This window comes from Euwallacea similis, chromosome 3 (assembly GCF_039881205.1).
Source record: "Euwallacea similis isolate ESF13 chromosome 3, ESF131.1, whole genome shotgun sequence".
Lineage (NCBI taxonomy): Eukaryota > Metazoa > Arthropoda > Insecta > Coleoptera > Curculionidae > Euwallacea > Euwallacea similis.
Genome location: NC_089611.1, coordinates 6,826,183 through 6,854,161, shown reverse-complemented (window position 1 = coordinate 6,854,161; position 27,979 = coordinate 6,826,183). Strand labels below are relative to the sequence as shown.

The 27,979-nt window shown below is 36.8% G+C and overlaps 2 protein-coding genes across 4 annotated transcripts; one reads left to right on the top strand and one right to left on the bottom strand.

The window, feature by feature from the left end:
• Positions 1–34: 34 nt before the first annotated feature.
• Positions 35–27,943, top strand: MCU (mitochondrial calcium uniporter). Its single transcript, XM_066406088.1, has 6 exons — positions 35–141; positions 683–839; positions 22,403–22,709; positions 22,762–22,894; positions 24,324–24,527; positions 24,582–27,943. Exons 1-6 carry the CDS (start codon positions 37–39, stop codon positions 24,843–24,845), a joined length of 1,170 nt encoding a protein of 389 aa, XP_066262185.1. The 5' UTR covers positions 35–36; the 3' UTR covers positions 24,846–27,943.
• Positions 2,735–22,332, bottom strand: jv (javelin). 3 transcript variants are annotated; one of them, XM_066406086.1, is made up of 6 exons: positions 21,957–22,160; positions 21,631–21,892; positions 13,082–13,192; positions 12,451–12,687; positions 5,455–5,649; positions 2,735–5,403 (listed from the first exon to the last, which is right to left on the bottom strand). In XM_066406086.1, exons 2-6 carry the CDS (start codon positions 21,675–21,677, stop codon positions 3,000–3,002), a joined length of 2,994 nt encoding a protein of 997 aa, XP_066262183.1. In that variant the 5' UTR covers positions 21,678–21,892; positions 21,957–22,160; the 3' UTR covers positions 2,735–2,999. The 3 variants fall into 3 exon arrangements, with proteins under 3 accessions (XP_066262183.1, XP_066262182.1, XP_066262184.1); XM_066406085.1 differs by lacking the exon at positions 21,957–22,160 and having other exon boundaries at positions 2,752–5,403; positions 21,631–21,920; XM_066406087.1 differs by lacking the exons at positions 21,631–21,892; positions 21,957–22,160 and adding an exon at positions 22,313–22,332 and having other exon boundaries at positions 2,754–5,403.
• Positions 27,944–27,979: the final 36 nt, after the last annotated feature.

The window sequence follows — 27,979 nt, the reverse complement described above, 5'->3', positions numbered from 1 at the left end:
AAGATATTTTAATCTTTTTTTTGACAGTCGGTAAAAATGGCGACACGGAGAGTGTTGTGTCGCGCTCTTTTATATCTAAACAACGATATTTTCGCAATATCCAAATATTCTCCATTAATTAGTAACGTCTCAATTAATAAGGTGAGTAAACCATTTTATGATTCATTTATAAATCTCTAGATCATTCATTAATTTGAGCATGGAAGAGGTTTAAAGTTGATCTTGGGAATGTTTAACCACTAAGCGATAGAGAATTGTTTAAATTCTGTATTAAAGTCTACCGATTTGGCCTGTATTTATTTAGTTTTATTGATCTTCAATGTGTCTCTTGTTCAAATAAAAGTGAAATGTTCAATTTTCTTGTGAGGTTAATAGCACGATATCAGAGGCAAACAAATGCGCTTATTCGTCCTAATGAAGCACAAAGATGACCACTTCAATATTTTCCATATTAAGAACTAGATTTGTAGTAATCTAAGGCAGAGTAATTTAAACGTTACACTAATCCTCAAAGAAACTTAAAATCCACAAAAACCAAATATCCACGAATATCATCGCTATTTACCATAGAGATGGTCTTTTGGAATTCTCTGAAAAAATATCTCTTCATGAATGAATACCTCAATTAGTCTATAAAGCAGGTTTTTTGCACTCACAACAGTAAACATGATGCTTGTTTCAGTGTGTGCAAATTCAAGTGATCAGGTCATTCAGGACTAACTTCTCAGTGAATTTAGTTACAAAGCAGAAGAACGAAAAGGACACTAAAGGCCTACCAAACACCAGTTCTTCGTCCTCTGATAGTGATCAGACCGACACAGACTCAGACTCCGAGGAAGGTAAAAATTAAGAAAACATTTTAAACCACGATTTTTTAGTATTAAAGTCAAGGACTGGCATAGGAAAATTTCCATTTTGCGTGTTATGGTTTGTATTAGTTATACCTTAAGGGAATGTGTGTAGGTATCCAGCATGCAATATTACTACACCTTTGCCCCTTGCTGGTAAAATCCATTAGCAAATTAAATTCCTTTAATAGGAGTTTTGCGAATAAGTCAGGAAAAGGGAGTCTAAGAAAACTACAAAATAGGGGGTAATAATAAGAGATTTTAAACGCACATCCAGGAAACGATAATTAAATTTTCGCATAACAGAATTGTTGAGTCGGAAATTTAGTCGTTCATTTAATTCCATCACGGTTATTGATATGTATATTTTTAGCTGCCCCAGTTGCCGCGCGGGGACTTGCGGAATTAGTGTTATTTTGAGGTATGAAGGCATTTTTGTGAGTAACACCCGCGACATATAATGCGAGCTTTAACCCAGGTCCTCAACAAAACGAATTCGTCTATTTTTTTTTACAGACTTAGTACCTACATTCGATATTTGAATTGAAGACGAGTATCGTTAACTTTTTGAAAGAGCCCCAGCTCAGGCTTATAGGACACGAGACACAACAGTACCATGTACAGTATTAGACAAAATTAGAGCAACTGGAGGATAGTTTCTTACAAAACAAAAATAAGACTATCAGAACTAATATTTTCTCTAGTATCCTTTATTATTGATTACCTCCTGGCATCTGTGTGGCATGGAAGAAACAAGATTGTTAATTATACCATCATCTATTTCATTCCAAGCTATTTGCACTTCTTCCAACAATTGTTGGCCATTTCTCGGCCACGAATCCTTTTTTCCACGATTCCTCATAGAAAATCTATTAGATTCAAGTCTGGAGACTGTGCCGGCCATTTTAAAACGGGAATATTTTTTTTGAACGAATTATTTCTTCATAACCTTAGCGGTGTGCTTAGGGCCATTATCATGCTGGTATATGGCCGAATTGGCAAATGACTCTGTAAAAAGAGGGATAACGTTTTTCAAAATATCTAGATATCCATATTGATTCATAGTTCCGGTAATTTTATACATAGTACTCATTCCATAAGCTAAGGAGCAACCCCAAAGCTTCCATCAAGCTTTGCGGTAGTATTGATGTACGTGGGGTTAAGTCTTCTTCCTGTAAAACGTCTCATCCATTGTGAACCGCCACTTCTAAAACCACGAAATTTTGATTGGGAAAAGAAATTTTTTCCAGTCATGTCGAGTATAGCTAACGAGGCGTTGCAAGCATTATCCATGAATCTGTATCTTTCTTTGAAGGAAAGTGTTTTGGCTGTACGACTTGCTTGTAAACCGCTTTCAAGTATCAAGTCGGTGTATAGTTATGGATGACACGTTCAAATTGCCCATTGCGGCCAAAACGCGGTTTGCAGGCAGTCTCGGATCTGCCTGCAGAAAAACTGGTGTGTTTGATACGTCGATTAGTTTTTTGCAGGTTTTTCGTGGTCCTGCTTTAAATTCACTTGTGCGATTTGCCGGCTACAACGATTTTTCTCATAAGATTTACTGAATAATGAACATCGGGAGGCATATTTAAATAAAACATCCACTTCGAAATCGAGCGAAATTCAAATAATAAACTAAATTTACTATCGAGTTGCTTTAACTTTGTCACCCGCATTTTTTGGATCTTTTTATATCTCAGATTGAAAAAACTAAAAACCCGTCGAAAGTAAGCAAATATTACCCTCATCAATGCGTTGTGAATAAAGTATGATCATTGTAGCATTCAATATTATGACCTTTTCTCCAATTTTACGCAGTTGCTCTAATTCGGCCCAATACTGTACGTGCTTGTTACACATTATCATTATTATTACAAGTCATAAATTATCTTTATTTCATTGCTTAAATTGAATTTTACAAACCAACGTTTACCTTCATTGTAACCGAACTTATTTCTAGGTTTACCTACAATAATTAAAACCGCTTGGAATACCCCAATACCTTATTTATGATAGGAATGCGTCATGTTTTTATTGATTCATCTAATTCTAACATGTATTTATCATCATTTTTACAATCTAAATTCTAATCTGATTTGAAATGACTACACGTGTGCAAGCAGCTGCATCTCTCATAAACTCACAGAGCAGTCAGGCCACTTCGTAAGGCTCAAACTCCATCTCCGAGGACTTCCTACTGCCGGTGACTTTGTCGTGATAGTCGTAATTTTTCATACTCCCGTTTATTTGCACCCCATTGGTTTTCTCCTTCTTCAGTTCGCTCCACTGAATGTAAACCTTATTAGTGTCCGCTGCTTTACGTTCCTCCCCAATGATCCTGGGCTGGTTTAATTTATTGTCGTTGCGTTTGATGCTCTCATTAATCGTGTCCTTATTAATTCTCTTTTCGTTATTGTTAAGCCTGTTTTTGTCCGCGGTTCCCATCAGTTCCAGGCGACTGTTGCAGCTGTTGGATTTGACGATTTTGAACTTAAACCCTTGATACTCTTTGTTGACTTCATTCAGGGTTTTGTCCATGCTTCGGCGCCTGCAGCCGCTGCACTCCATGCACCTTTTTTCGTTGTTTTTTATCTCCTCCATGATCACTTTAGTCAAAATCGGTTGACCCGGGTTTCTGTCCACAACCCTGCCTCCGTAGTATGTTACTGTAGTGCCATACTCTCGGATTTTTTCTAGTATATCCTCGCTGACGTACTCGGTGCTGCAGCAATCCAAAGAATCATACATATTTTCGTCCTCCTCATCATTGCGATCATCGTCGGAAAATGCTGAGTTAGTGCTGCATTTGTCTTTATCGAGATCTACGCTGCTCTCCCTTTGCCGTTCTTTAGTATTATTAGTGCCCATTTCAAAGAATTGTCGTGCTTGTTTGACTACCTCAGGATTCGGTAGTTCATTATCGTTTACTTCTTTATTCACTCTTATTGGCTGATAAAAGAAGTGCTTTCTGAGGCCTTGCTTCACGTCATCTACCTCCTCCCTGCTCTCCCTTTTAGGTTTGCTGTCTCTTTTTGGTACAATTTTGGAGCTGTGAGGGATTTTTGATCGAATAGGTTCGATTATTACGATGTTATTGTCGATAAATAACTCCTGGAAGCTGTAGTCTTGCAGGTATTTCATCACGTCGTTAAACTGCTCGGCAGTATCACAATTAGCCAGGATTTTCTTGTTAAAAAGTTCCGGTTTAATGACTTTATATCTCACATGATCAAACTCTGGAACATTAACACTTTTAGCCTTCGTTAAGGATTTTTTAGGTCTGACTTCATTTTCCAACAGCTCCACCGAACTGGGGCATAAACTCTCCATGCAATTTTCGAAGTAATTACAACTTTCCTTGATGACCGGAGAGATTTTTCCACTAGGAGAAGATTTAGGTTCAAACACTTGCTTAGCCAGCTCGACTTTTCCAGGCTTCTCCTCTTTATCCTCGTTATTAAGTTCAAATTTCTTCTTCACATTGTCAACTTTAGAGTGTATTTCTACAATTTTACACCTGTCCCCAGTGGCTTCACCCTTGTCCCCAGCCATTTTCGTCCAATAACTCCTCATATTATCAACTTTCTCTTGAATTTCCGCGTCCATTAATTCCTCGTTGTTGTTCAAATCCACACTAAAACCGTTTCCCTGCAAAGTATTATTAACGTGTCTAACCGCTTCCCTGAAAGCTCTGTCCCGGTCTTCTGCGGTTTGTTTCTTAGTTATCTTTACTTGAAAGTCCACTGGTATGGTGCTTTTATCAGTTACATCGAAGTGATTTCCAATGTTGACGATAAATCTGTTTTCCGAAGAAGTGACTTTGTCGCAGCTGCGTAGCTTCTTATCGATTTTCTCGCACTTTTGCAGGCTTTTACTTGCGTTAATGTCGGGCAAAGAATAGAACTGATTGGTAGTCAAATTTGATTTTGAGTGTCTTCTGGTCAAATTGGAGAACTTTTTAGCAATAAAGCTTTGCAGAGGGCGCTTAGAGCCTTTTTGACTCTCCAAAAACTCTTTTAAATACTTGTGACTGTGGTTTTTAGCCTCCTCTTCAAGGGTTTTGGGACTAGTCCCCGTTACCACTACCACGCTCTTAAAATCCTCAGAAGATTCCTTCTCGGAGCAAACTTCAATCAGCGTTTTTATGGGCTCTTGGACCTCTGGATCGCTCTCCTCTTTCCTGATGTTCTCGTTGTTGAGCTTGATTTCGTCGCAATTAGTGTTGGTTTCAAACTCCAAGCTGGATTGTTGCTCGCTTTCAATAGCCCTTTCAACAGTCTCTTTATTCTCTTCGTTGTTGAACTGAGGCAGGCTCTTGTAATCGAACTTATGATGAGGGGTCGGGCCTCTGATCGTTCGCGGCTTGGCGTAAACGCCCTCGGGAGATTTTTTTGCAAGAACTATATTTTCGTCGTAGGGTATAGTGGCTGTCTCCCAAGTTAGATTGTCCAGCGAGACATACTTTTTGTCCTCGCTTTGATTGTCCGTTAAGTTGTCCTCAGAGTCTGGATAGTAGTTGGGCAAACTCAGGCCCGTGAAATCCTCTAGAGACTTCCTGAAAGGAAACAAATCGAGTTTAGTGCTATTGTGAATTATAAACACTTACCTGGAGCGATTATTTTTAGAACTTAAGGCGGGGCTGCAGTTTTTCGTGGCGTATCCAGGGGGGAGCTTGTAGTTCCAACTGTCCAACGGGAAATTTCTCGATTGAGGTCTAAGTAAAGGGCTGTAATCGGGCGGAATTTCTTGGGGTTTGTTAGAGGGCCTCTTCACCGTAGTTTCCACTTGAAAGGATTCGTTCCTGAAAGGGGATAAGCAGTTTTATTATACAATCTTGTACCAATTTAATTTGAGAACAATTAATTCTGTTTTAATTAACGACTGAAGAATGAAGTTTGTTCCAATTAATCGGACGCTTTATTAAAGCCCCACTTTTCATTACCAGGAACATAATTGCAATTTGTTTCGCTGCGGTTCGTGTTAGATTGCGTTTTCCCTTTGAAAAGTAACGTTTTTCAACAAACTGAAATTCACCGAACAAGTTGGAAACACGGGAATAGAGTTATTAAACGAATAAAACATTTTCGAATGCTGACGTGTAAAAATCAAGGGGCGAGGATGGAAACCGCAACAAAAATGTACGGGTCCTTGTGTGGACCGTTGTTGGGCAAATGCAAAGGAAAAATCGAAACAATGTACGCAAACAGAACAAATTGGACTAAGACTGATTGCAAAGACACGGCCCATGCGAACGCAAACGAGTGACAAGGATGACCGAAGGGCCGCAATAAATTCGGTACACTGGCCACAACTGGACCGTTCTCACCCTCTTTGCCTTACAAGGCAAACAAGACATTGTCGCTTCCTCTTCCCTCCAGCCCTTCTACTGGGTCGTTTGCATATGTTTTTTCTTTTAACTTCCTTCTCTTGGCATTTTATGAATGATTATTTGTGTATACAGGGCAGCCGGAAAGGTTACGTCATAAATTCTAGGGATTATAGAGAAGGCTAAAATAACGCTGGCGCTTCATATAAAAAGATTCCTGGCGCCCTTCGTTACCAGATGATTGTTCGCTCTCAAAGTACGAAGTTGAAAAAAGTATTTTCGCTGTAACTTTAAAACAATTTTCATGCTGACAATGAAAGTTGGGCGGTTTAAATAACTCATAGTCGTGCTTATTTTCAAATGTAAAAGGGTGTTTCAGATGCCCTTCCTTATACAGGGAAAGTCAAAATTTCTCATTTAAACTCGTTCGTTTTTTTAGCGAGTCGACGAAATCGTCATATTTTTTTATAATTTTCCTATAGAAAAGTGTACCTTGCTTTAACAGATATATCTTAAACTGTTTTTGAAAAAATCGCATTTTATTATTTACAAGCACCAACAACTTAAAATCAAATAAAATAGCAGTTTATTATAAAAAAATGGTCTCTATTACAGCTAAAGTTATCAATAATGTTCAATGCGAGCACCTTGGACTGCAGCACAGCAGCTTCGACAGCATTACCTTCTGCAAGTCGGAACATAAGATGCATATCTGCACACTCCTAGTTGCTAAATTCCATGATATTATTGAAATAACTAATGTTGTTGACATTGAATGTTGACATGAACGGTTTTAATAACTAACTAAAATAAGCACGACTAGGAGTTTTTTAAACCGCCCAATTTGCATTGTTACCATGAAAATTGTTTTAAAATTACAGCAATAATATTTTTTTAACTTTTTACTTTGAGAGCGACTAATTTAATAACGAGGGCCGCTAGGAATTTTTTAGTAGAAAGCATTATTTTAATCTTCTCTGTAACCCCTAGAATTTATGTCATTACGTTTCCGGACACCCTGTATATGTAAGTGTTTTTGCCACAAGGGCAAGAAGACCGAATGGTCAGTACGCTCTTTCTCTAGAAATAAATATATACAGTACCGAGCAAAAGTGGAAAAACATTTAAGTTTTTGTATTATTTTAAATGAGTATTAAAAATAAAAACATGTTTTTTTTTAATATAATGACTAGATAAATACAACTTAAAAGTAAAACAAAAGAATTTTTCCTGCTCACAATAACATTATACCGAGTGATATTTAAAAAAAAACTGTGAGCAAAAGTAAAGGAACATTGTGAAGAAAAATGATGAATGATAAAACAAATTAATATTTACTAGCGTAGCCTTTATTTTTGATAACCTCTAAACATCTTCTTCTCATAAAACCAATAAGTCTCTCAATAGTTTCCTTGGGCACAGCGTTCCAGGCTATTTGAATGATCTCAAAGAGTCCAGCACTGTTTTTGATTTTGTTTTGGATGTTTGAAGCGGATTTTTTTATCAATTAAATCCCATAAGTTTTCTATGGGATTCAGATCGGGACTCTGTGCCGGCCACTTCATCACTGTAACCCCTTCAACTTCAAAATTTTTTTTACAATTTTTGCCGTATGTTTTGGATCGTTGTCGTGTTGGAAACACCAACGTAAAGGCATGTTGTTTTATTCATACGGCAGCATATAATGTTAGTTAAAATCTCCAAGTGTTTGTATCGATCCATGCTTCCGTCAATTTTGATAAGAGGTCCCATTTCTCAACCAGAAAAACGCCCCCATACTTGAACATTTCCTTCGCCGTGCTTAATTGTGCTCAAAGTATACTTCTGGATCGAAACGTTTGTTAATTGGACGTCTTATCCATAAAATACCATCCGAGGAATATAAATCAAATTTACTTTAGTCGGAATGTTTTCATTTGTTTTATACAGTATATTAAAGGTTAATTTAAGACAAATAACAAGAGTTGCTTTACTTTTGCTCGGTACTGTATATACATCTTTATTCACTTAAGAAAAGGCTATCGGCCTCATTGGCCTTTCTGCCTGTGACATAAAAATTTCAAAGAGGTCACAATTCCTGGAAATACTCCAACAGTGTAATGGAAGGGAAGAGGAATCGGGATCGTCTTCCTTGTCTTGTTAGGCAAAGGGAGTTACATAAGGTTCAGTTATATTGGTTGCCTTTCCATTTGGCCTGTAGTTGTAGTAGTCTTTCCGTTATTGTAGTTGTTCATGTTCGTTCATACAGTGTGGAAGTGTTGAATGGAACAGTCCATATAACTAAGATGCCGAACAATGCGGCCAAAATCCTCGGATACGTCGATTTTTATTTTTTCTTACGGTTTTTTTTATGGTAAATTCATGTATACAGGGTAGCCCAAAAATCAGGTATGACCATCAACTTTATTTTTTCGAACGGAAACACCTATTTTTTATTTCATTTTTTAATTCTACGCAAAATTCTAAGTGTGTTTCACGTACGATGTCCTATACCTAAACGAAACAGGTCTCGAGAAATTTACGATCGAACATATTAGAAACTAAAACTTTTGATTTCTTTTAAAATTTCTTTGGTTTTGAAAAGGACCAATTTAATACAAAATAAAACAACAAGTAACAATTAAATTAAATGTTCAAATTGGATCCCACATTGGATTCTTGACAGTAAGGAAGACGATGCATGAACTCCTGTTTGATGTTTTGAAGCAATGCTGGGATAATTGTTCTTATTTCATTACGGATTATTTGTTTTATGGCTTCGATAGTTGCTGGCTGGTTAAAGTATACCTTACTCTTAAGATAATCCCAAAGAAAGTAATCTAAAGGCGTGAGATCAGGTGATCGTGCCGACCATTCAATTACCCCTCGTCTCCCAATCCAGCGTTCAGGAAAAATGTCATTTAAACGAGTCCTAACATCAACGTGGTAATAAGGGGGTACTATTTTGTATTAAATCGATCCTTTTCAGAATTAAAGAACCGCAAGAAAATATAAAAATCGACGTGTCCGAGGATTTTGACTGCATATGTTCGGCATCTTAGTTATATGGACTGTTCCATTCAAAACTTCTCCACTGTATAAATGCACCTTGTATAGGTTGTGGAGGGGTTTCTTGGGGTGAACCTGACGTCAAAAAAGCAAGCTAATAAATTAATGTATTAAACATTATTTAAATTTGAAGTTATTTAAAAAAACTACATTTTTCTCATTGCTTCGGAAACGTCAGTTAGTTAAGTTATTAATATTACGAAATGGCATTATTCCCTCGTTTAGAAAAATGCGAAATGTTAGAGACGTATCTTGTATCGAGAAAAAAATAGTCTCCGAGCACTGAAGCAATATGGCCAAATGTATTCTAAATATAATTAACCAGAAAGAAGATATTTCCTAAAATTGTACAGAAAATTTAGGAATAACGAAAGTCTTTGCGAAAACTAAAACTCAAAAACAATTCATTATAAATGATGAAGTAGAAGTAAATGCGTTGACATGTTTCGAAGCGTTCAAAAATCATTTAACCAGAGATTTAAAAAAGACAGTGATTAAAGTTAAAGTGTAGGAGAATTAAAAAAAAACTATACCGTTTAAGTACCACTGGTACAAACACAAGTACCTGGTGACACCGGAAGGAGGCTAATCTTATACCAATGGATTGTAGATATGTGTAGGCAAAATTTGGACTTTTTAAAGTGCTTTGTGTGGAGCGATGAAGCAAATTTTTCAAGCAAAGGAATATTTAATCCTAAAACATCCATTATTGGTTTAAGAAAATTTTATTTATTCACCCCAGAAATCCCCAAATACAATTTAGTATCAATGTGGTGTGATCTAATAGGCAGTCAAATAATTGGGCCAATTTTCTACGAAGGCACTTTAACAGGAAGGAGATACGCTGATATATTGTCAGAATTCCTAGAAGCGCATTTAGATGATGTCAACTTAGAGGCGCGTAACCAAATATATTTCCAACAAGATGGAACTGATCCCCATCAGTTTGACGAAGTCAGAGTGTTATTAGAAAGGCTTTTCTCAAATAGATTGATTGAAACAAAGGGTGCGATACGTTGGCCCCCAAGACCTCCTGGCATAACTCCTTCATATTTTTACTTTTGAGGTTATATTAAGAACGAAGTTTATAAAAAGAGATATGGGAACTTGGCCAAGATTCAAAATAGCATTACAGGAATTATCCAGATCCATGGATGGCAGAACAGTTTAAAAAGCTACAAACCGTGTAATGTAGAATGCCCAAAAACGCATTGAACAAAACGGTGATGTGTTTGCATATTTAACGTAGGTTGTTTCATTACTTCTGTTGCTTAAATAGAATGAAAAAAGTAAAATTGAATCTTATTTCGCATACACAGTCAACTAGTCTAAAAAGAAATGAACTGATAATTCAGTGTTTCCAATTTTAGGCCAATATTGCATATGACCTTTTTTGTTCTGATGGTGATTTGCGAACGTTAGAGCAAAAAATATACAGGGTATTCCGTTAAGAAAATTATCATTTTTCTTAAATGTCACATTTAATTGCTTTCCAATTTTCACTCTCTTAATCAGAGAAAAGAATGCTGCAAATTTGCCAATTTAAACAACTTTGTATTTATAATAATGAAAACGTTATCAATAGTAAGCACTTAACTTAGAACACCTATATACACTTTACCCTGTTTCGTGGTTTAGCCCCAATTGGCAATTTATATTCCAATATTTTTTCCTATTTGGTTTGTCGAGTTGAATGCCTAAATAATCGATTGAAAAAATAAAAAGAGGGGCATTAATAGGTTGAATGCACTTAAATGAAGGAACATTGGAATTATATACGTTTACGTTACGTAACACAGTTATATCAGATCGAAATGTTTCACAAAAAACATAATTCGCCAATTTGTCAGCAAAATGTGCTTATACAGATAGGCTCTGACCCGAAAGTAGTTCTTTCCTGCCACCCATCTGAAAGCACAAACAGTTTGCTACACTCAACATCTAGGAAAACCAACACTCATAAAATTAAATTTAAGGACCGCTTACATCTTAAAAACACTGGTTTACGCGCTAATCTAGTCACTTAGCTAAAACTGCTTTAGCGAAAGCAAGAAATTCACCACTCTGTCAAGAAGCCCTTTCAATTTAAGTATGTATACGTTTATGCCTATGTATATACAGTTGCAATATTAACATTACTGGTCATCTATGACTTAGATGCGAGGACAGATCAGAAATTGAAGCATTTTTGTGCTTTTGGTAGATTTTAACCCGACGAATCCCAGAAATGATCTAAAAATAACATTTTCGGTCATAACTTTTTCAAGAGTCTCAAATATCACTTTAAGTACTTTTCACAAAGCCTTACTGATAATGCCTGATAATATCCATCTCAAAACTCGTACGCCGTAGTGAGTGGAAATTACGGAAAACCGCATTATTAAGTAAAATATCGCGGAAATACCCTGCCATTATATTCAATTTGAACTCACCTCACTAATCATTTCATGTCTTCCAAGTCAAGAGAGGGAGCGTTTATTAAACTCTCTGCATGTTTTAAAGTTACAGATCTGTTTATGATGCGGTAAGGGAAAATAATCTTATGATATGTTAAATTTAACGTTGGACTGACATAATCAGGCCGTCGGCCCAAAATCAGTTCAAAGGGAAATTTCACTTTGCTATCGCGGGAAATCTCCGAGGCAATTGTTTGATAAAATCCCCAGTGATTTATACCCTCGAAAAGATCCTGAATTTGTAGTCTGCACAGAACTGGCTGCACTTGAAAGTATTGAATTTGAAGAGTGACTTTATGTCCATTACTGTATGCTGAAGGCATAAGGTTAAGGAAGATTAATCATCAGTGTTCTGGGAGTAGACAAATCCTCGTCAACCCAGATTCCGCATGGCTGAAATTAGCTACGACATATAGGTTATATATGGAGCAGGGCGAATTAAATTATTCCATGGGGGAAATATTAATTATCCACCCCTGGAGAATCGGAAAAGTTAGTGTTTTCGTAATCGCCTAACTAGCTTCCTATCTTAGACGCTGCTAATCCGCATTCGTCTTTGACACGATGTTCGAGTTTTTGCTACAGCGACACAGAACCACTGTTCTCACCGTATCTAGAAAATTGCCAATAAACCGTGTTATTTGTGGTAATTCCCTTTTTTAATTAAACTCACACGTTGCACGAAATAAGGGAAGTTGTAAAGTCCCAATAAATCTCACATTTTTCCAATCTGTTCACCGGACATACTTAAGCATTAATGTTAACTTCTCACCTGGAATCTCTAACGAGGGACTTCTCAATCAATCTTGCTCGCGGAATGAGTTGGGATCGTCTGTTCTTGCGGTAATCCGACGTCTCCGTGTAATCCAGGCTGTAAAACAAGTTCTCCCTCGAAATGGCCAAACTTCGTGTCCTCCTTAAAGTCGATTGTTCGTCCAAATTGATTTGTTCATCCGCGGGAATCCTGGAGACATTGTCAAGGCTTCCGCGGACGTATTTATCCTCCCTTCTGTTAAAAGTCAGTATTTTTAATTAAACCTCCTTCGGGTGGTAAAAAGTCGGTTAATCAATGGCAGCTTAAAGTGCGCACGTTTTATTTCTTAATTAATAAAGTTTCATGTTTGAATTTCCCTACTCCAAACCAATCACGTTGGATTAATTACCCTTTCAAATAAAGCTGATTTGCAAACAATTACCAGGCTTCATGGAAAGCTATTTTGGGGCCATAGTTGTTATGGGAATTGTTTAAATTTGAATCTTTCGGATGTTATCAGAAATCTATGTAACCTTATTATTCAACAGAACAGCGATTTGTCACCGTGCCAAGATTTAAATTTACGGCGATATTTGATGTTTTTCACGGAAAAAATCACTTAGTTTTTACGTGTTGCCCTGTAGCTTACCGATTCTTGGTGGTGTTGGTGGTACTGGATCTAGATCTGACGTAGTCAGCTTTGGTCGATGATATGTTTACGTTTAATTTCAAGTTATTGATGCAAGTTTCGCGTTCATGCCTGAAAATAAACGACGATTACGGTGTCACTAAGTCGGTTTTCAGTCATTTATTTATCAAGAAACGTTTTATGTGACAGGTATTTAGACCGCTACTTCAAGCGTGTATATTTAAAATATCACTGAAAATGCGTGAGAAACTTCCGTAAGAAACTACAAGACGAGTTATTTTTGAAAAGTTCTAAGGCTAACTATGTTCAAAATAGCGATGGAAGCGCCAAACCATAATATATTGGCCCTTTAACGGCTTTAACCCTTTAACGCTCCTTAATGAGGATTCAACATGGACGACCAGGCATACACACAAATAACGCACGTCGCTTTTCTTGGCAAAATGGTGAATGATGAGTCTATGCGTTTAATTTGCTTAAAATCATCCTTTTAGTTTTACCCTTGATTTCGCCCCTCTAAAATCAACTCCACGAAGCAAACTATGTCAACGGCATTAAACATTTTATATTCTTTGCACATATAACGCCCCCGTGACTAAATTTGCTTAATACACCTCTCCCTGCGCCGTAATTTTCATGCAAGAAATTTACCTTCGAATTTATTCAAATTACCATAAACCACACGACAACGACAATAATTATTTCACTTATCACACATTTCCCTGCTTTTCGTAGGTCTCACACGGTAATAAAGTCCCTTTCTAGCAATAACTCGTTTAGCATTTTATAGTTACTGAAATAAAAGTTTAAGTATTTCGATTAGGAAGCTGTGCACGCGGTCTGACATCATTGTAAGAGATTGTCTGTTAAGAAACTCGATAAAAAGTCATGTAGTAGTCATAATAACCAGTTTCAACATTGAGGTAATGCAAATTACCAGTATTTACGTTTTAAATTAACATCGTTTTTGGCGATGTAAAAAACTAAGGGAAAATTTGTTTAAATATCAGGCGGAAAATGCCCCTCGGTTTGCCGAGTTCGCGCTACTCATCGCCATGGCGAAGGTGCTTTAAAACTAATGCTGCAATTTGGCGTTTTCAAGCACTTCCACTTCGTAATTGTTTATTTAGCTATGAACTGATTTCATTCAATAGCGGATGATACGCCGTTCATGATTTTATTTTTTAACCGTAAATTCGAATCCGCTATTCGTAGATTCGATTCGAGGACCTTAGAATAGTCATCTTGATCCTTAGTTTGCCCAGTCTCGTCGCAGACAATACAAACAGGAAAAGCTAGTCAGTCGTGAAGAAAATCAAGGTTTTTCTTAATAACTAAAAGCTCTCCGTAGCAAACAATAACAGTTTGGAATTGGATTGATTATTCGAAAAATGACTTTGGAATCCTTTCCATCTAAACGCGAGTGAAATTAAATACAAATTGCGACAAAGTGCAAGATTCTCTGGGCAATTTCTGTTGCAGTGCAGTGCAGGAAAATCGACGGTTTCTCTACAGTGGATGCAGCAGCATTCGCTAATTTGCAATTCTAAATGTTAGCAGTTTCGTTACGAAATGAATTACTCTGAAAAATTTCTAATACTTTCCTGAGTGCGACACGGGGCCGACGGGCCGAGATTTTGGTGTTTCATTGAAAAACCATGCAGATAAGTTTGCAAACATAAACAAATATGCAAATGCCATGGTCAATTTGGTTACGAAACACAATTTAATTATACGCTAATAATACATATTTACCATGCGAAATCGATTATTGACTCATTTTGTTATTAATGCGGGTTTAAAAATTTTGAAAAAAACGCCCTTCTTAATGCAACGGGGAAGGATTGTTATGAAACTCTCTGGCGCCATCATTTATGCTCCACATGAAATCGAATCAGGTGATGTGTTACTGGTTCATTAATGAGTTAATCAGGTGCACTTTTCCATTAACAGAAATTGGTCATGCACCGAAAACTTCCTGTTATTGAACACGTGACTCGCTTGTAGGAACACGTACTTGTACATCAACTTTTCGCTTCCCTTGTGGCCCATTTCCGTAATAAAGCGATTTTATCGCCCTCTCTTTTGTGCATAAAATTCGTTTGCATGTTTCCATTTAGTTTAACAAACGTTGAGTAGATTAATGTGAACATGTCCGTTTGCATGTTTTGTCTCGTGCGTAAGGTTCGATTGTATAACGCTTCTGATGGATCTTCCTGGGCTTTTTTCGGTTTGGTTCAGATTTTTCATAATTTAAATGATGGACAGAACAAAGAAAGAAACAATAAAACCTCGTTATTGTTTCCATCAGGATGGCGAAAGCGGCACGATCATTTTTCTCCATTTTTATAGCCCTGAAACCCAGTTGATTAAATTTTCTCGGTGAGGCTCTTTGATGGAATCGCTAGAATCACAGGTATTCTTTTCCCTCAGCCCTAACAGAATCGCGACAGGATCATTTTCGTTTTATGTTGATTTAGTGCTTTGTTTCAGCTACGGCTTTTATGGCCACCGGGACTTGGTTAGCCAGAGAAGAACGTGGTTTACGAACCAAAAATAAGTTTGCAATTAGATTTATTAGCTCCTTAAAACCCCTATAATAAATGTCTATTCCTAACAGACAATTATTATTTTTGTATTATTAACACTTTCAGTGTAATGCAACAAAAAATTTCAAGGTTGCTTATTTACACAGTTTCTTTAAAACCAATTAGGCAAACCTCGACCCAAACGAAAATGAAGCATTCGCGACGGTTTTATCGATACTTATACGAGTTGTAAAAAAAATTACTTCTGTAGCAAATTATTCGTTTAGAGCGTACTGGAAACGTACAAGATCCCAATTAGGTACGTGTTATTTCGAGACTACGTGGAATTGATGAATGTAAGATATACGTCTCCCTTTTCTTGGAAACATAGAATAGGCAATAGCAACAATTTGGCTCTTCCATGATTTTTAATAATTATGAGTAAGTAAAAATGACATCGTTTATATTAAATTTGATATCCCTAGTTTGTAGCATTATTTTCAAAATTTGGCAACATGGCTTAAGGTCTGACATCTGTTTCGTTGCGACGTAAATGGATAAAAGGTATGCGACGATTTGACAAATGAGCGTCGCTCCGTTGCCAAGTTTCAATTCGACATTTCTGCTTAATCACAATTTCGTTCTTAATCTCCCTTAAGCGATCGAGTTTGTGGCGCGGATAAATTGTTGTCGAGTTCAATTGAAAAATATTTAATAGACGGTTAGTTTAAAGGAAAGCAACTCAATAGTTTAAGGCTTAAAAAATTCGCCAAAGATCAATATAAAAGAAATGAAAGAATAATAGAATTGAAATTGAAGCTTGGGTCGTGAAATCGGCATTGAAAAGCGCGTATAAACACATATTAAACTTTTATGGGTTCCATAAAATGATGTAGTTGGGTCATGGTTAATATCACTTTCGTTAGCAAGTTAGTGCGGTGTTTATGGTAAAAAAGTTGCGAACAAAATGTCAGAATAAAATACGATCAATGACTATTGAAATGTGAAGTGCCTCTATCTCTATAGTGTAATGACTCGGAGTGACAAACTCACCCATAAAATTGCACTATTCGTCATTCATGTTTTATTATCCAAATAAAATCTCCCTTGCAAAAAAAGCTTGAGCTTATGGAAACTGCCAAGGAAAGTTCAACCCTTTTGTTCGTCACCTCTTCCTTATTTTTCTCATGCACGGAAGGGAGAAAAGTTTCCACTTTACCCGCACATCGAGGCCCGCGCTTTACCGATAGGCGTCTATTATTTTACTGGCGTAAAGTACCATAAACAAACATAACTCATGTCCTTGCATTTGGTGGAAACTCAGTGGAGTGTCACGGAGCCTATTAGGAAACCCACAGGCCGGCGTACCATGGCACCGATTATCCTATGTTGGTCAGTTTGGTATACCAAAAAACCATCGGAGTCGAGGTCGATTTGTACGTAAGCCTGTACCATACAATGTATATATTGTTGTTAGTCGTATCGTAGGCCTCTTGGGGGGGTACTATCACTTGACGAAACTGTGTAATGATTTACTAATCAAGCTATTGATCGTTGCATGGATTCGATAAACCGAATCTTCCAGATGCTAATCTAATAGAGTTTGTCAATGAGTGGTCATTAATTCTTGAATCTTATTAATAACTTTAAGTCTGTTTCGGTCAATTAGCCTTCCCGGCCTTGTGTCGGGCCGTAATTATGTGGTTGTCTTGCCCCAGGAAGGTTAAATCTTATTCAATAATATCTTTCTGATAAATAATAAACACTGCTAAAGAGGCAATTAATAAAATTAACGCTTTTTTGCAGCAAGAAATTTCAATGAATAAATTTCTGAAGGTGCGAAGTTTGACAACTCTGCTGAGCGTCATGAGATGTCACGCCTCTATGAGGAAAGGTCTAGAAATTTGACAAAAGAACGTTGCTCTGTTGCCAGATTTGATTTTTTGAAGCTATATTTCAGTGAATAATTGTTGCTCTGAGCCATAATAAAACAAATTCATCACAGGATTTATGCGTAAACAAAAGAGGCAATTAATTTAGGCACGGGACAAAGGGATAACATAATTGAAACGGAAATTACTAAACTTTTAGGGGCGTTTTCGATGGTAAAGAGCCAGTGTCACACATCCGCGGTCTAAAAAGGCCGGAAAGGAATTTCATTAAAATTCCGGCATTGTATGAATACAAAATATTCGTGAATCATATTTACAGTACTGTAAAAATCACTGTCATAAAATAGTTTTTTTTTTAATAAGACAGACGAAAAGGCGTTCTCCAATTGATTTATATTTCGTCATGCGCTTAACCATTACTCATTGTGACTTAAGAGGTCATGACACTATACCCGTGTAGAAATGATTATTGTCGTTTGCCTAATTGCTCTTCGAACAAAATGGCGCAAAAATTCCGTCAGGGATCATAAATTAGCAATAAATGGCCCACACAAAATTTCACTCCGCGTCTAGCCTAGTAAATAATACACATTTATACATTTTTTTACAACTATAATGGCTCGCACTTTCCTCATCGGCCAGTGAAATATGATTAGTTTAATTACTACAGTCCAGTGTTTAACTAGGCCACTTTTTAAAGAAAATTACTCGGTATATTAGAAGAAGCACAGGAGCGGCTTCAAAAAACTTTATAGTGAAGGACAGGACCGCTGTGTGTTTCTCTTGTTTTAGGAATTTACATGACAACAATGTCAGATGTCAAACTAAAAATAACGTTGCCAGAATGTATCACTTTGTTAGCAGGTTTTGCGTTTCTGTTGTTTTATCACCCTTTATCGACACCATGTTGCCAAAGCTTTCCTGATTTCCCCGAGTTAACTTTATTAAGTAAATGACTTACTGAGTACAAAATGAGAATTTTCTAGAATACACTACTGCGTTCTTAGTCACTATTTGTCTCTCTACTGGTAACCTTCTTTCGCGATTGTTGTTAATACAGAAAGCCGCATTATTACGTTAAACAATTATTACCTTGATTTATTTTTACCTTTAAACTTTGCCCTTCTCACACAATAAAACCTTACATCAGTTTCAAATTCCATAACTACGAAATTTAGAGATTATATCTACTCTCCGAACCATCCGCATTGGTACCGTCTTATATCATATTACGCATACGCAAGACGTTTCTCATTAGTTAATAGCGATTTTCTAATTATAGATTCATTAGGTATGCGCCTAAAAGGTTTCATGCAAATTTCCTTCCTTGACAAGCGCGCAGCTTATTAATGAGGTCATGAATGCATTAAACGCGGTTTTTTTTTTACGAGATGAAAGAAAACCGTATGTTGCCAAAGAGGCAGAATGAGGGTCACACAAAATAATTATTGTTTATTTTTTGGTCATTGCCATAAAGTGCACCATATACTCGGGGATAAATACATACAATAGACAGAGCAGAAAAACGCTGTGTATTCACAAATGTGTCAAGAAATATTGTATCAAGACCAGCTGAAACGGTGAAAACGATAAAATTGAGCACATTATCGACAAATTTGGCAGAGAATTTAAGTAGCCGAAACAATGATATTTTTTATCATTCTGTCAAGCAAACGTATTAGAACCAGGAAACTTTGAAATTGTAATTCACCAATTTGTCAAGAAATGTACTAGTATCCCAAGATCAAGAGAAAAAGCATTCAAATTAGCATTAACTATTCTGTCAACAATGTGTAATATTTTAAACTTTTTCTTAACTAGTGATACTAAAAAGTTAGAATTTCACCCTAACATCGTTTCTAAAACTTATCCTTTTACTGAACAAACTGAAAATCCAATAAGTATCCCTTCTTATTCCCACTTTATTAGGATGAAATTAAACTTTAATCCCGGAATAAATTGGCAGGCAGATAAGCGGTTTCGGGATGCTGCATTCCACTCTATTATCTAGTAACCAATAGAACCCGAGGTGTCAGGAATAATTGCTTTTTCCTGCTTAGATTTAACTAAACTTCATGTCAGGCCCAGGATCTTTCAGAGGCGTAAAGTTGGTATATATTTTTAATTGGTTAATCTAAAATGGATAAAAGGAGAATATTAAATATTCACCTCCCATGTGTTTTGGTTTACCGTTTATTTTCGTTGTTCTACTTGTTTCCCTTGGTTCTGAAGGTGGTGACAGATTTGTTGCAGGAACGCGTAGAACATATTTACAAATTGGTATCTCCATTAATCTAACTAATGATAAAACTAATTATAACTATTATAAGCATCATTAAATTTCAAATTTTTTTTACTACTGCAATTGAATTTTGATGGGGGCATTTATTCAAAACTATACTCATTCTTCGTAAATAAGTATCTGCGCTTTGCAAAATGTTTTACCAAAGTAAACTTTAACTGCAGATGTTATGACCATTGAAAATTGAATGCTTGCCAGAACTTTTCGTTCATAAAGACGTATAAATGCCCAAAATGAGATTGTCCTTTTTTTCTCTTACACCAACCATCAGGAAAATTGAGAACACGGGCTTTATGTGTCGTTTCCTTGCCTCGCTCCATGAGGAATGGAAGTTTCCTTTTATTGATTGAAATATAATGATGTTAACAAGAAGAAGTTCTCCTCCTTGAGTGCCTCAATTTGAGCATAGCGTTAATGTGATTTGCTTTAGTATTTATTTACGAAAATTGCACATCTCCCCTCTTATTCTGACCATTAACACTCGTAAATAAACAGTCCCGTCTCGGCTCCGCGCATTATGGCACTGCAGCTCTCCAATTTAGCGTCACAGCCTCATATTTTATTCAGAAATCCTGCGCGATTTCAAAAAATAATGCCCGTTTGACAAACGTTTTACTGGGTTCATACCATAGTTTATTTTTGTCTAAGTCCACCGTTGCTGGATGTGATGAAACGCTTCTTGCAAATGGGGATGTAACCGGTATTGAAAACTGCATTTCCGAGTCAGCTCGTGAATGAAGCAATTGCACTTTTGATATTGGAGAGTTTCAGGTTTAATTGGAGCTGATGCTAGTTCGCGTGTTTATGCCCCGAGATATGTAGAGCAGAAAACCGCATGTGTATGTATCAAAAATGTTCTTTCACGCCTAAATACCTGCCTAATTAAAGTCGTCATTTTTTTAAATAAAATGCGCGAATTCGATATCAATTAATGCTAAATGAGGAAATGGGGAATTTATCTGATCAATAAGATTAGTATGGAACGTAAAGACCATCGAAAACACGTTAGAATGGCGAAAATTAGTGAAATCAAGTGAAAGAAGCAATGAGGAAGTCCTTCGCCATCTTGTGAAGAAAATGTTGTTTGCCGACTTTTCCCATTTAAAAACTGACTTGATTGGAGATATATTAAAAGCAGGTTAACACGCTGTTAAATTCAACAATTATTTGATCAGAATAATAGGATTCCTATTGCGCATGTTTTATTAAGGTCTGTCTTAAAATATCATTAACACAATAAATAAATATACCGAAGGAAGCTATGAAGATTGCATTCACCATCGTATCAAGAAAACATTTTTTACATATAAAAAATTGATTTGAATGAAATAGTCAAAATACGTTATATTACAAGTGATTTAACTACACTAATGGAACTAGAACCAAATCTAACCAAAGAGTAGTACAATTCTAGTTCACCATTTTGCCAAGATACTTTCTTGGCAAATTTTTCTCATGTTATGACGCTATAATAAATGAAATTTATCACAAAGTGGAAGTTTCTCTTACTACCGCAACCTCTAACAGGGAATTTCCTTTATTATATATATTATAGTCCTCAAGTTTTGGGGCGAGAAACTTAAAACGTACTGAAGCAACAATAGACCAGATTAATGTTCTCGAATGTCAAACTATGTGTGTTCTACATCATTATTCACACACAGTGAAATTAATGTCACGCCATATGTCGGCCATAAGAATTATTAAGTACAAATCAGTTACCTCACACTAAGTCATCCGGCTGTTTATGCACATCTACATAGGTACTGTTTGAACCTTTTTTTGACTGCCTCTTTTGGCTACACAATCTATTGGCTGCAAACTTACCGTCTTTTTCTTTGACTCTGGCCTTTGGATATCTTCTCCTCAACCATTCGCAGAGCCTCTTGCGCTTCCTGAAGCAGGGAACTGTCCCCATTCTGGCAGCTTTGAGTCGTCCCTATTTTCCTACACCAACCGAACACCGACACCTTAAGTAGGGTCCATTTAAAGGTCGCGCACTCCCTGAAGAACTTGGGGGCACTTTTAATTGCCAGTCTGAAGCGGCCCGAAGATTTCGCCCCGTGCTCACCGGGTCGGCTCGAACCATCTACTGATCGCATGCGGTGTTCTTCTTACTATAATGCGTCTTAATTATGGATTTTTAACAATACCATAACGTTTTCCTCTTGAGTTTATGGTCCGCGAGTTATATGGACTAACGGAACGGGCCGTATGTACCGAATACACGACGAAAACAAATAGTAAATACCATGTACTGTACGCCGGAGACCCCGGACGAATATCTAGGTAACGTTTGATGATGGTGGTTCAGACTGGTCTTTGGCGAACGTGGGATAAAACTTAAAAAAAAAAAAATTATTTCGATATCAAGCAGACACATTTAAAAGAAAATATTATGAGCCTTGCACGAGCAATTCTCCTAATCTAATTAAAACGAAATTATCGACTCTCCCGTTCGAAATTCGCATGCAATAAATACCATACCATCAGATCTACTATTACTTACACCATAATCCAATGTTAGTGTATAGCTAATTTCAGTTATTAGTAACGCGTCTCTGCGTAAATGGGTGACAAATAATCTACCTTCTTGCAGCGGAAATAACAGTGGGGTACCATCGAGGTCTGCCCAGGATCACAGTGCCGCTGCCCAGCAGGAAAGAGCGATGCACCTTCACCCTGAAACCAATCACAAATACTGTGGGCGATTTACTCGAAATGATCAAGAAGGAGGACAAAGGGGTGGACAGGGTGGTGTGCAAGACTATAGATGGTACTCGCATAGCGTCTTCGAACATAATAGACACTCTCCTAGATGACGATTTCAAATTAATCATCAACGACTGCTCGTATAACGTTAATACTCCGAAGGCAGAGAGACTGGTGGGTCAGGAAGTTGAGAAGTAAGTGGCTAAATTAGGTGTATAAATGATTGAGGATTTGTTCATTTTACAGACTTCTAGAAGTGAAAGATGTGATCAATAAATTGTATCAGGCGTTGCACGTGCAGGACCATCAAGTGTCGAAAGAGAGGCAGTTGATGCTGGAATTGGAGGATTTGCAACAACAAATTCAGCCTCTCGAAGACGTGAGTTTTCTGGTTTGAAATTAGTTTTTATGTAAAAATTTAGCTTTTTGAGACAAAATTTCTAAAATTTAAAAAAAAATGTTTATTAAGCGTTCCGTAATTTTCATTGAAAATGGTCCAAAAACGCGTTTTGGACAATAATCTTCGAAGACATTCTTAAGCGACTTCCGGAACAAAAAGAAAATAATTTAGTACGAAATCGTTGCTCCTTCAGCACGTCTGTCTCAATATTTGCGGCAGTTTCGAGCCCATTGGCTCTTCTATTCGTTAAAATTATCCAAAGTGAAGCCCTAAATCAGCCAATTTAATTTTCCCGCTTTCGCCACATTGCCAAGATTAAAATAACAGCATTGGACGATTGCTGCAGGGAATCGACGTTATCCGTATATTATCTAACATGTATGTGCAGGTATTCCTAAACACAGCTGAGCGCGTAACGTTTTACCTTTATTTAACCGGACTTGACAAATAAGGATGACCCGGCCCGGGGCTACAGCAAGAAGTTAGCCGAGGTAATACAGTGGGAGCAATTACAAATTTTAATAGCCAAAAGACATTTTAAAAGAGAAATTGATTTCTTGCAAAAAATGCTTTTGCCGGATTTTATTTAACGTTTCAAGCGGTAATTCGTTCTCCGGCGTTTCAAACGAGATTTACCCATTATTAAAGTTGAAGTTGAGAGGAATTCAGTTATCCTATTTAACCGTTACCTCCTATAAAATGTTTGCTTAAATTTGTGTCACGGGGGATTTAGGGTTTATAAACGTATCAAATTGTTAACTTAAAATAATCCTCTAAAGTGATACAAGACGCAAATTTCTCGAGAAGAACAAATACTTAAATGATACAGCGCTATTGCAGACGGTAATATTAGTTGGCCCCTTGCCAGACTGACTTCCGAACTGTGATATTACGGAGATATCAATGGCGGCGGCAAAAGGGCATCTGGCTCGGAAGACACATAAAGTGTCCCTTTTTGCTGCCCTCGATACTTATATACTGGCAACGGGTCAAGAAACAATTTTCGTTTAAATTTACCAGTAATACCAGGGCGAAAGTAGGCGGCCAAATGTAAAACGTACCTTTAAGCATTTTCAATCCTGAGAGATCGTTGGAACTGTCACGAACACGAGTAATAGTTTATTTTCCATGGAAAGTGGAAGAATGTCGATGCTAACCTGCTTAAAAAATGCTTTTGGACTTAAAAAAATTATTCTGGATTTTTAAAAGATGCTTCTGGACTTAAAAACAAGTTTCTGGGCTTAAAAAAATGATCTTGAACTTGAAAAAATTCTTCTGGGCTTAATAAATGTTTCTGGTCCTAAAAATAAATGCTTCTGAACTTAAAAAAATGCTCCTGGACTTAAAAAAAAATGTTATTAAATTCTCATAGCCCTCTCCCTAGTCTAATGTGATCAAAATTCTTAAGGTTAGAAGCCAAATCGAAATAGTAGCCCACAAACGAAGTAACTGGTTAGCGTGGGCAGGGCTTGGCTTCATGTCGGTTCAGTTCGGAATCCTGGCACGTCTCACGTGGTGGGAGTACTCTTGGGACATCATGGAACCCGTCACTTATTTTGTCACCTACGGTACTGTCATGGCTACGTACGCATATTTTGTCCTCACCAAACAGGTAAGATGGCCTCAAGTTTACTTTGTTATCATTGAAATTGGTTCGTGTATGCAGGAATATATATTGACGGACGTAAGAGACCGACAACACCTGATGATAATGCACAAAAAAGCGAAAAAGGTGGGCGTCGACTTGTCCAAATACAATCAGTTGAAAGATGAAATTAGAGACGTTGAGTCCAAACTAAAAAAATTGAGAAACCCCCTGAAATTACATCTTCCACCGAAGCCTTCTCAAGTCCCGGAAGGCGATCTTTGCAATGCGACAAGTTCGAGCGAAACGGAAATCAAAGAAAAAAATCAGGAAGTGGTTAAATAATCTTCGAGTGTCTTAATTCGATAGAGGAAAGAAGTTAACGTTACGCGTAGTACTAAAGATCTACGTAATGATTTAAGATTGTCATTGGTTTGTGTAAAGTTTTTGTTTTCGGATTGTTGAACGTGCTCAATTTAGGTTTAATTGTTTTCGCAGGATAAATGATCGAATTGAAAAGCTCTGTGAAGTGAAGATTATACGTATACAGGGTTGCTCATTAGTGCGTCAAAGCGCGGTATCCCAGCAAATATTCGTTTTAAAAGACATTTTTCTTATCAAAGTTTTTGGTCGTTATGAAGCTTACTTTTAAAATAATTTTCAAATCTACAGAGTCCGTCAAAAAAGTGTATAGCAAATTATGTTTTTTTTTAATACAGGGTGATTCCTAAGTTGATACTTTTTTTTAACTGTGTACAGAAGTCATTAAAGCAAACAACATTTTCAAATAACTTTTTTCAAAAAACTTAATAAATTACATCAATTTATCGCAAAATGAGTCCACGATTCCATCTAACCTAGAGAATGTGTTCAAAGTTGTCACCATTTACTTCGACGCAACGCTCTGCTACACGCAACCACTGTTCCTTAACGGCCCGTAATATGGAAATCGGTTTTCTTCTGATTGTTGCTGCAGTCTGCTCTATGCGAGGAATTAATTCTTCCCATATGGTTACAGGTATAAGATAAATTTTTCATAAAACCCTACAGGAAGAAATCGCTAAGGTTTAGGTCTGGTGACCTTGGTGGCCAAGCAAAACACAAAAGAGATAAAAACGTGCAAAAGATGAGAAATTCGTGTGGCAGCCAGTATTTCAAAATTTTGCTCTACAATATCGTTGGATCAAATGAATAATGCATTTTGCGATAAATTGATGTAACTTTCTTATTATTAAGACGTTTGAAAAAAGTTATTTGAAAATGTTGTTTGTTTTAATGACTTCTACACAAAGTTTTAAAAAAAGTATCAACTTAAGAATCACCCTGTATTTGTCTGTGCTTACAATGTCGTCAATAGAGTGCAATCTCCCAACTCCTCTCGCCGACATTGAACCTCGGACCATTACGGAAACTGAAAACTTGACTTTTCGCTTCAAACAATCAGGATGATAAGCTTCATTTCTTTGCCGAATAGCTCTGCTACGGCTATCCCCAACACAAACTTTAAATCTCGACTCGTCACTCCAATGTGTGCTATTCCACTCTCATTAACCCAGTTTTAATGGTCTTTCGTCCATTTCAACCTGTTTAGCTTTAGTTTTAAAGTCAACAGTGTCTTTTCTTTAGCCTATGCGGGGAGAAAAACAAATTTGTTATCATTTGATCATTAGGATAGAATTCTAGCTTACTTTGTAAGCACCAAATCCGAGTTTTTTGTTTGTAAATGACACGTAGACCGACATTCACGTCGTCCAAGCGTCTCCCTCCATTGTAGGCTCAATTCTCCATTATTTGCACGCCTATTATTCCTCACAATCCTTGACAAAGCTCTTCTATCAGCGTCTGTTATTTTGGATTTTTTCACATACCGAGGCTTTTGAGCAGCTGGACCGCTTGATACATACAATTTTACAGCATTTCGAACACTGCATCTAGATAAACCAAGCAATGAACCAATTTGACTGTTAGATTTTCCCGAATTGTGTAAATTGCGAGCGATCGATCGAATTTGTTCATCAATTGCCTTTCTCCTGCCCATATTTGTCAAAAATTTAACTACCGACTAACTTTTTCACAATTGATAAACTTGTTAACGTCACGTCAATAAATAAAAACGTTTCCATAGTAACCGTGATGCCCCCTTGGCCCTTGTTCACAACAATCCCTGATAATGGAGTAATGGGCAAGCAAAGTGCAATTTCCCCTATTGTGAGGTTTTTGTGAGACTGCAAGGTTCTGTAAATTGAAGTGGCATTTACATTCCTCCAAATGATTATATTTTATCGAAAATATCAGATTAAAACGAGTGATTTCGAAATTGGATTGATATGTATCACACAAACTTGGGTGGGCCAACTGGAGCTGGACGGGGCTCGTACCATTTACTGAGATATCGCACTTTGGCGCACTAATGAGCCACCCTGTATACTAGCATTGTCCTCATGTACAATTGAAGATTTTGGGATTTACCCAGTTTATCTTTTAAAAGTTACTTAATAGTTTTTTTAAAACCTAAATCGACTAAATCTTAACTTTGAATAGGACTAACGACTCAGCCTTTTATAATACGCAATTTAACGATTCTTCAATGCAAAAATTGTGTCTTGCCTCAATAACATAATGACCAAATAAGCACTTCGTTCAGCTTAATTGAGGTAAATAATCCGTCCTTTAATGGTATAATAATGCAGAGGGCTAATAATAATAATGACTATTATTGTTATTAAAAAACTCAATGAAGGGCTCGTTCCCCTTCCTTAAAGGACATTACCTGCTTGATGAATATGCCTCAATTTCATCCTGTTATCGCCAAATTAGGAGAAAATGTTTGCGTGTAATTTACGTCTAAATAGGTATCGATAAGCACTGTAAGAAAATGCACTTTTCGCTGTGATTTCGCGCTGTTTTCCTAACGACTTTCGAAACAATCATTTTTCGCCATATACTCCACTTCATTTTTTTACTAATAGAAGTCTCTAAGAAGTTTCGAAACATAAATTCTCATTGGTAAGGCGTGCCAAAGTGCACACTTCTACACTTGTACATCGCTTTCCTATAGTTTACATTCACTAAATTCGTGATACTCTAGTGAGAACAAATTATACAGAATATCTAGTAATTTTTTAATTATATTATACCTAGCTATTACTCAGTAGTTTGAGATGATCGAGAATGCTTCCTCTCTTTAGGTAAAAGCTTCTGTTTTAGTTCCTGTAAAGCGAATTTTACTAGTGCAAACAGAACTTTAAAGGCTGTTTTAAATTTATGATTCGTGGAGTTGGAACTTTGATTTATCCACTTGTGCAATTTAATCTTCAAGACTTTTACTCTACTGTTATTGAATTTTTTATAGGTTTTGAGATAATTTATTGTTGAATGTATATAGTATAAATAAAGTAAGGTTTGTTGCTAAATGGGCTGCGTTTTATTTCAATAGGCAAATGTGCTAACGTAGCGAGCTGGTTGGAATAGCTATACGC